Source organism: Bos javanicus, chromosome 8 (assembly GCF_032452875.1).
Source record: "Bos javanicus breed banteng chromosome 8, ARS-OSU_banteng_1.0, whole genome shotgun sequence".
In the NCBI taxonomy this organism is placed as follows: domain Eukaryota; kingdom Metazoa; phylum Chordata; class Mammalia; order Artiodactyla; family Bovidae; genus Bos; species Bos javanicus.
In genome coordinates, this window is record NC_083875.1 from 27,750,757 (window position 1) to 27,760,673 (window position 9,917).

At 38.7% G+C, this 9,917-nt stretch overlaps 1 protein-coding gene across 5 annotated transcripts in view; it reads right to left on the bottom strand.

Annotated features, from left to right (window-relative positions):
- Nucleotides 1-9,917, bottom strand: part of CNTLN (centlein) — a 352,113-nt gene that overhangs the window by 339,953 nt on the left and 2,243 nt on the right. For all 5 annotated transcript variants that reach the window (XM_061425221.1, XM_061425222.1, XM_061425223.1 and 2 more), the window contains exon 2: nt 2,679-2,767. In XM_061425221.1, coding sequence (XP_061281205.1) covers nt 2,679-2,767 — 89 coding nt within the window. The remainder of the gene's footprint in view (nt 1-2,678; nt 2,768-9,917) is intronic.

Consider the following 9,917-nt stretch of genomic DNA (forward strand, 5'->3'; position numbering starts at 1 on the left):
GACTCCTGGGTCTCCTCTTCCATTTTAATCAGTTCAATTCAGTCACTCAGTCATGTCCAGCTCTTTGCGACCCCATGGACTGTGGCATGCCAGGCTTCCTTGTCCATCATCAACTCCTAGAGCTTACTCAAACTCATGTCGATGGAGTCACTGATGCCAGCCAACCATCTAATCCTCTGTCATCCCCTTTTCCTCCCGCTTTCAATCTTTCCCAGTATCAGGGTCTTTTCAAATGAGTCAGTTCTTTGCATCAGGTGGCCAAAGTATTGGAGCTTCAGCTCCAGCATCAGTACTTCCAATAAATATTCAGAACTGAACTCCTTTAGGATGGACTGGTTGGATCTCCTGCAGTCCAAGGGACACTCAAGAGTCTTCTCCAACTCCACAGTTCAAAAGCATCAATTCTTTGGTGCTCAGCTTTCTTTCCAGTCCAACTCTCACATCTATACACGACGACTGGAAAAACCATAGCTTTGACTAGACAGACCTTTTTTGGCAAAGGAATATCTCTGCTTTTTAATATGCTATCTAGGTTTGTCATAGCTTTTCTTCCAAGGAGCAAGTGTCTTTTAATTTCATGGCTGCAGTCACCATCTCCAGTGATTTTGGAGCCCCCAAAAATAAAGTCTGCCACTGTTTTCATTGTTTCCCCATCTATTTGCCATGAAGTGATGGGACTGGATGCCATGATCTTAGTTTTCTGAATGTTGAGTTTTAAACCAACTTTTTCACTCACTTCTTTTACTTTAATCAAAAGGCTCTTTAGTTCTTCTTCGCTTTCTGCCATAAGGGTGGTGTCATCTGCATATCTGAGGTTATTGATATTTCTCCCAGCAATTTTGATTCCAGCTTGTGCTACATCCAGCCCAGCATTTCACATGATGTACTTTGTATATAAGTTAAATAAGCAGGATGACAATATATAGCCTTGACATACTCCTTTCCTGATTTGGAACCAATCTGCTGTTTCATGTACAGTTCTAAGTGTTGCTTCTCTACCTGCATACAGATTTCTCAGGAGGCAGGTAAGGTGGTTTGGTATTCCCATCTCTTAAAGAATTTTCCACAGTTTGTTGTGATCCATATAGTCAAAGGCTTTGGCATAGTAGCCAAATAAAGTAGAAGTATATGTTTTCCTGGAATTCTCTTGCTTTTTTAATGATCCAGCAGATGTTGGCAATTTGATCTCTGGTTCCTCTGCCTTTGCTAAATCCAGCTTGAACATCTGCATTTTAATAAATTCTCCAAATATAAAGTTCTGAAGATCATGGCTGTAAAGCAAAAACCTCCAAAATTTCCCATTACCTACATTATGAGCAAAAGGCTTCTGAGTACTCACCCCAAAACATATATATATATTTATTTATAAAGTCTTGATACACTTTTATGTGACCATATATTATATATATTATAAAATGTGAAAAATAAAAATCTTAAAGAACAATAAAAATGGCCTTAAATTATTTTATTGTTTCTGTCTCAACCAAGAATAAAGGGTAAATTAAGAACAGCTTTAGAAAGTTGTAAAAATATATATACAAATAAAAGGAGAGAAGGATAATGAAAGAATTACAGAAATGACAAAAGAAATCCCAAGAATATATCTTCTAAAGGTCTATTCTACTAAAAAACAGAGAAACTGAGAGGAATCACATTTAATTTCAAGAAAGATTGAGGAACTAACAAAGGTACTTCAACAAAAGACTTAATTCTGATCATCCAAAGGGAAAAACTGATGAATTAGACATACAGGACCATGAGAAGAAACTATTTAAAAGTTCACAATAATCAGGAATGCTAAAATTAGACATAGGCATGTATCACAGATTTTTCAAAGTCAAATTCCAGACAATATTAGAATGATCCCAGGGCTAGAAACTCTAAAGGTGAATATAGTTCAAGTTATCATAAAATGATATTCAGATTATATAATCATAACTCCAATAAAGAAAAAGGAAAAGGCAACCATATGCTTAGCTTCTCATTTACAAAATGTAATGAAATCCATTTAATAGGAAAGCAAGTGTTTTAATTGCTATGTAAGTGTCATGGGACTACTGTATACCAAATGTTTGATAAAGAGTACCCAGCATCACTCCACTGTTTCTAATGACCAAGGAGAGGCCCAATAATCTATAGTTAAATGACTGGGCATCCCCTAAAGAGTAATACAGAGTGCTGAGTGAAATCTCTCAACCTATTCCAGAACACTTACTCTATTCTGGCAAGGTCATCTCAGGCTCTCAAGTACACACTCCAATTATCTTACGGGGAAAAAAACTGAGCCATGTCTAGTAAAGATCATGTCTAGGAATGTATCTACAGGGGCAGTCTCTGAAGCCAAACAACAGGAACTTCTCAAATTTTTAAAGTGGAGCAGAAAAAGCTCAAAACACACCTGCACATACACGCACATACACAGTGTGTAGGTCATAGTTGTATCTCTTACCTGCAAACTCCCCAAATATGTCAGAATATGAGCAGAAGATAAGGCTTAGCTGTACTTAGCATATTGACACACCTTGAAATAAGTCAAATAACTATAAAATCATGCTCAACTTTCCTCTGGAAATCAAATGAATCCTTTCAGGAGATTAATGCTAAGTGTTAATTTTAATAATGAAAAGAAACAAATTCGATAAACTAAATACCAATAGGAAAATAACTTAGTACCTCACCTTTCCACAACCAAACTGACTGCTTGTGTGACATCTGGATTTGTCACCTGGAGGCGTTTCCACAAAGACCATACGAATTCTTTATCAGCCTTGAAGAAATAAAAAACATTTTAAATGCATTGCTTTGTAGCTATAGCAAAGAAGGTAAGATACTGCCTTAAATTAAAAAATTTAAAAACATTATTACTTGACCCCTAGTTCTTTAATGATAAAACAGATTCTTGAAAAGTAGAATAGGAAAGCTTAATTTTAAAAATTTCTTACACCTGTAACCCACACTTAAAGGTGCAAACATTGAAATGCTGAACATCAAGGTAAATTTTTTCCAAAATTAGATTGTCCTCTAGCTATTGATCCACCTTTCAGCTGCCCTTTTCAGCAAAATTCCTTAAAAGTGTTGCCTACAATCACTGTCTCTTCTTCCTCATCCCCATTCACTCTGTAACCTCCCCAGTCAGATTTCCCTCCCCACCATAATGCTAAAATCATTTTTCAAGGTCCTCGATATTGAGAAATGTTAATAGGCACCTCAAATTTAATCTATCCAAAATAAAGTTCTTGACTTCCTATTCTCTCACAAACCTGCTCTCTCTGCCTCTCAGAAAATGACCCCACCACCTACTCAGTGTTCAAAGACTTAAGATCTGGAGTAAATCTCGGTTGCTCTGTTTCTTCACATTTCATATCCAAACCATTAGTAAATCCTATTAGACTTACCTACAAAATATATCTCAATTCTAAATACTTCACCACCATCATCCTAGTGTAAGTCAACTCCACTTCTTGCCTAGTTCTCTACAATAGCCCCATGGGCTCCTGACAACTAAAAATCTTCTAATAGATTTGTTACATTAGGAAAACAATCCAGATTCTATCAAAGCCACATGATCCCATACCATCTGGCCCTATATATACCTCTCCAACCTCACCTGTCACTCTTATTCACAAGAACCTTCTTGCTCTGCAGTACCAGGTCCTTCGTACATATAACATCTATCAGATTTTCATGTACATTATTACTTTACTTCACTCAAGACATTGTTTAAATGTTACCTCTTCAAGAAAGTCTTCCCTACAGACACCAAAACCCATAAGTCTCTCATAACTGCTTAGCCTGTTTAATGGCTTTTAAAATCACATTTCATTTTATAATACTATATTTGCTGGTTGTTTATTTGTTTGGGATTACTTGTATGGTATACATTTCTGTCTCCATCATCCATTCTCCCCCTCCTCTTAGTGATAGAAATCATTTTAGCTCTTTGCTGTCAACTAAAAGACTGGCCTCTCTTACCTATGGGCTCTGTAACTGAATTCTGCCAATGAAATGTAAGTGTCATTGAAAATTTTAAATTGACTTAGGTCTTCCAATGTAGACACAGGAATGCAAGAAATCCAACTGAGGTATTTAAAATCCTAAAAGATGATGGTGTTAAAAGTGCTGCATTCAATATGTCAGCAAATTTGGGAAACTAAACAGTGCCACAGGACTGGAAAAGGTGTTTTCACTCCAGTTCAAAAGAGAGCAAGGCCAAAGAATGTTCAAATACCATACAACTGTGTTCATTCCACATGCTAGTAAGGTTATGCCCAAAATACTCCCAGCTAGGTTCAGCAGTATGTGAACGGACAAGTTTCAGATATACCAGCTGGGTTTCAAAAAGGCATTGGAAGCAGAGATCAAGTTGCCAACATTCACTGGATGGTACAGAAAGCAAGGGAATTCCAGAAAAACATCTACTTCTACTTCATTGACTATGTTAAAGCCTTTGACTTTGTGGATCACAACAAACTGTGAAATATTCTTAAAGAGACAGGAATACCAGACCACCTTTTCTCCTGAGAAATCTGTATGCAGGTCAAGAAGCAACTTTTAAAACTAGACACGGAAAAACTGAGTGGTTCAAAATTGAGAAAGGAGTATGACAAGGCTGTATACTATCACCCTGTTTATTTAACTTCTATGCAGAGTACATCATGTGAAATACCAGGCTGGATGAATCACAAGCTGGAATCAAGACTGCAGGCAGAAACATCAACAACCTCAGATATGGAAATGATACCCTAATGGAAAAAAGAAAAAAGGAACTGAAAAGCCTCCTGATGAGGGTGAAAGAGAAGAGTGAAAAAGCTGGCTTAAAACTCAACATTCAAAAAACTAAGATCATGGCATTCAGTCCCGTAATTTCATGGCAAATAGATGGGAATACAATGGAAACAATGACAGACTATATTTTCTTGGGCTGCAAAATCACTGCTGATGGTGACCGTAGCCAAGAAATTAAAAGACGCTTATCCCTTGGAAGAAAAGCTATGACAAACCTAAATAGCATATCCAAAAGCAGAGACATTACTTTGCCAACAAACATCTGTATAGTCAAAGCTATGGTTTTTCCAGTAGTCATCTATGGATGTGAGAGTTGGACCATAAAGAAGGCTGAGCACCAAAGAACTGATGCTCTCAAACTGTGGTACCATAAATTTTCTTCCCACAATTAATCACTTTTTCTTCAGCTAAGTGTATGTATTGTGAAAGTGAAGTCGCTCAACCATGTCCGACTCTGTGCAACGCCATGGACTGTAGCCTACCAGGCTCCACAGTCCATGAGATTTTCCAGGCAAGAGTACTGTAGTGGTTGCCATTTCCTTCTCCAGGGGACCTTCCCGCCCAGGGATCGAACCCTGGTCTCCTGCATTGTAGGCAGACGCTTTTACCATCTGAGCCACCAGGGAAGTGTATGTATGTTGCTTGCTAATCTGGGACCATATGAAAAAAAGTTGAAATATCACAATCACATAGAGTAAGATGAGATATTCATATTAAGAGAAACACTTGGAGCAGAGTTGCATGCTTAATTCTGAATCATTCCAATGGACTGAAACAGTACATGGAATCACTTTCTTTCTCTTCACCAAGTATATATAATGGAATTCCTTTAAGTTAAATGTTCAGTCTTAAATTGAAGAAAGTGGCAAAAACCACTAGACCATTCAGGTATGACCTAAATCAAATCCCTTATGAATATACAGTGGATGTGAGAAATAGATTTAATGGACTAGATATGATACAGTGCCTGATGAACTATGGACGGAGGTTCGTGACATTGTATAGGAGACAGGGATCAAGACCATCCCTAAGAAAAATAAATGCAAAAAAGTAAAATGGCTGTCTGAGGAGGCCTTACAAATAGCTGTGAAAAGAAGAGAAGTGAAAAGCAAAGGAGAAAAGGAAAGATATACCCATTTGAATGCAGAGTTCCAAAGAACAGCAAGAAGAGATAAGAAAGCCTTCCTCGTGATCAATGCAAAGAAATAGAGGAAAACAATAGAATGGGAAAGACTAGAGATCTCTTCAAAAAAATTAGACATACAAGGGAACATTTCATGCGAAGATGGGCTCAATAAAGGACAGAAATGGTAGGGACCTAACAGAAGAAGATATTCACAAGAGGTAGCAAGAATACACAGAAGAACTATGCAAAAAAGATCTTCATGACTCAGATAATCATGATGGTGTGATCACTCACCTAGAGCCAGACATCCTGGAACGTGAAGTCAAGTGGGCCTTAGAGAGCATCACTACGAACAAAGCTAGGGGAGGTGATGGAATTCCAGTTGAGCTATTTAAAATCCTGAAAGATGATGCTGTGAAAGTGCTGCACTCAATATGCCAGCAAATTTGGAAAACAACAGTGGCCACAGGACTGGAAAAGGTTAGTTTTCATTCCAATCCCAAAGAAAGGCAATGCCAAAGAATGCTCAAACTACTGCACAATTGCACTCATCTTACAAGGTAGTAAAGTAATGCTCAAAATTCTCCAAGCCAGGCTTCATCAATACAAGAACCATGAACTTCCAGATGTTCAAGCTGGATTTAGAAAAGGCAGAGGAACCAGAGATCAAATTGCCAACATCTGCTGGATCATGGGAAAAGCAAGAGAGTTCCAGAAAAACATCTATTTCTGCTTTTTTGACTATGCCAAAGCCTTTGACTGTGTGGATCACAATAAACAGTAGAAAATTCTGAAAGAGATGGGAATACCAGACCACCTGACCTGCCTCTTGAGAAATCTGTATGCAGGTCAGGAAACAACAGTTAGAACTGGACATGGAACAACAGACTGGTTCCAAATAGGAAAAGGAGTACATCAAGGCTGTATATTGTCACCCTGCTTATTTAACTTATATGCAGAGTACATTATGAGAAACGCTGGGCTGGAAGAAGCACAAGCTGGAATCAAGATTGCTGGGAGAAATATCAATAACCTCAGATATGCAGATGACACCATCCTTATGGCAGAAAGTGAAGAGGAACTAAAGAGCCTGTTGATGAAAGTGAAAGAGGAGAATGAAAAGTTGGCTTAAAGATTAACATTCAGAAAACTAAAATCATGGCATCCAGTCCTATCACTTCATGGCAAATAGATGGGAAAACAGTGGAAACAGTGGCTGATTTTATTTTTCTGGGCTCCAAGATCACCACAGATGGTGACTGCAGCCATGAAATTAAAAGACACTTACTCTTTGGAAGGAAAGTTATGACCAATCTAGACAGCATATTAAAAAGCAGAGACATGACTTTGTCAACAAAGGTCCATCTAGTCAAGGCTATGGTTTTTCCAGTAGTCATGTATGGATGTGAGAGTTGGACTATAAAGAAAGCTGAGTGCAGAAGAATTGATGCTTTTGAACTGTGGAATTGGAGAAGACTCTTGAGAGTCCTTGGACTGCAAGGAGATCCAACCAGTCCATCCGAAAGGAGATCAGTCCTGGGTGTTCATTGGAAGGACTGATGTTGAAGCTGAAACTCCAATACTTTGGCCACCTGATGCAAAGAGCTGACTCATTTGAAAAGACCCTGATGTTGGGAAAGATTGAAGGCAGGAAGAGAAAGGGACGACAGAGGATGAGATGGTTAGATGGCATCACCGACTCAATGGACATGAGTTTGGGTAAATTCCGGGAGTTGGTGATGGACAGGGAGGACTGGCGTGCTGCAATTTATGGGGTCGCAAAGTTTGGACACAACTGTGTGACTGAACTGAAGTTAAATGTGGGGAAAAGAACAACTTAAAGGATGCTGCAACTTATGACCAGAGACTAATTAATTAACAGAGTGCTTTTTCCCAAACTGCCTATTTGACTCATTAGTCGGTTTTGAAATGAATCTAGTGTATTAATTTAGCAACACGTTCTTAAATAACAGATTTTAAAAGAAAATATCAGTGTTCATGACACACAGTGTAAAACGTTCTTTATAATAGTATGTGAATGTGTATATTCCTATTATTGTGACACATAAAATGAATTCATTTTGGGTACAATTGTTGATAGTATGGAAAACAAAGGGTTAATACTATGTATACTTGGATTCTGTGATTTCCAGTTGAATAAGTGGAAGAATTAATTTGAAAATTATGAAAATGAATCTTTAATTACTTAAATGTCTTTTATAAAACAATTCAATTATTATGTTTTCCAAGTTTCCCAAAGAGCAGGAGTATGACTTAACTGAAACTTTATGGTATGGGATACTGCCAACTTCATCTCACATTTTGAAATGCCTACTGCTGCTAAGTCGCTTCAGTCGTGTCCAACTCTTCGCAACCCCATGGACTGCAGCCTACCAGGCTCCTCCATCCATGGGATTTTCCAGGCAAGAGTACTGGAGTGGGGTGCCATTGCCTTCTCTGACTGAAATGCCTATGATCATCTAAAAGTATCAATACTAAAAATCTCAAGAACCATTGTTTTAGGCCAACTATGACCATCTCAATTCTTACATCTGCCTAGCCACATTTTTAAAGAATATAATAGTGAATGGATTGGGAGAGAGGGTCATTGGGCTATTTCCAACAGACTGATTTCTCAATTAAAGCAGTCACAAAAGTAAATATATTAGTTCCTTATCCAGCTAAGGACACAACTATGGAAAATATGGAATAAGGGGTGGGGGAGAAAAGGTGTAGAAGATATGGGCAAACTATCTCAAAGTAAGGCTCATCAAAGTAACAGAGGCCTTCATCATGGATTCACATGTTTACCCTAGAGTTAAGAGCTTCTTGATGAAGGTGAAAGAGGAGATGAAAAAGCTGGCTTAAAACTCAACATTCAAAAAACTAAGATCATGGGATCTGGTTCCATCACTTTATGGCAAATGGGGGGCGGGGACCAGAAGCAGTGACAGATTTTCTTTTCTTGGGCTATAAGATCACTGCAGACAGTGACTGCAACCATGAAATTAAAAGATGTTTTCTCCTTAGAAGGAAAGCTATGACAAACCTAGACAGCATATTAAAAAGCAGAGACATTACTTTGCCGACAAAGGTACATATAGTCAACACTATGATTTTTCCAGTCGTCATGTACAGATGTGAGAGTTGAACCATAAAGAAGGCTGAGGGCCGAAGAACTGATGCTTTCAAACTGTGGTGCTGGAGAAGACTCTTGAGAGTTCCTTGGACTGCAAGGAGATCAAATCTATCAATCCTAAAGGAAATCAACTCTGAATATTCACTGGAAGGACTGATGCTGCAGCTGAAGCTCCAATACTTTGGCCACCTGGTGCGAAGAGCTAATTCACTGGAAAAGACCCTGTTGCTGGGAAAGATGCAAAGCAAAAGGGAAGGGGATCGGCAGAGGATGAGATGGTTAGATAGCATCATCAATCCAATGGCCCTGAACCTGAGCAAAACCCAGGAGATAGTAAAGGACATGGGAGCCTGCCCTGCTGCAGTCCACAGGGTCTCACAGAGTCAGACACAATTTAGTCACTGAACAACAAGATGAAGGGTGGGTTTCCCTGGTGGCTCAGTGGTAAAGAATTTGCCTGCCAAACAAGAGAGATGGGTTCGATCCCTGGGTCAGGAAGATCCCCTGGAGAAGGAAATGGCAATTCATTCCAGTATTCTTGCCTGGTAAAACACATGGACAGAGGAGCCTGGTGAGGTAACAGTCCGTGAAGTCACAAAAAAGTTAGATGTGATTTAGCAACTAAACAAGTCTTTTATTTATCCCTATGCTCCTTAACCACTAAAGAATAGACACAGAACATTGAAAATAAGACATTGAAAAGGAAGAAGTCACATAATAACTCCCCTATTTGTTTAAACAAAGACATATTCAACTTCAGCGCTTCCCAGGTGGATCAATGGTAAAGAATCTGTCTGCAATGCAAGAGATACAAGAGACATGGGTTCAATCCCTGGGTTGGGAAGATCCCTCGGAGAAGGAAATGGC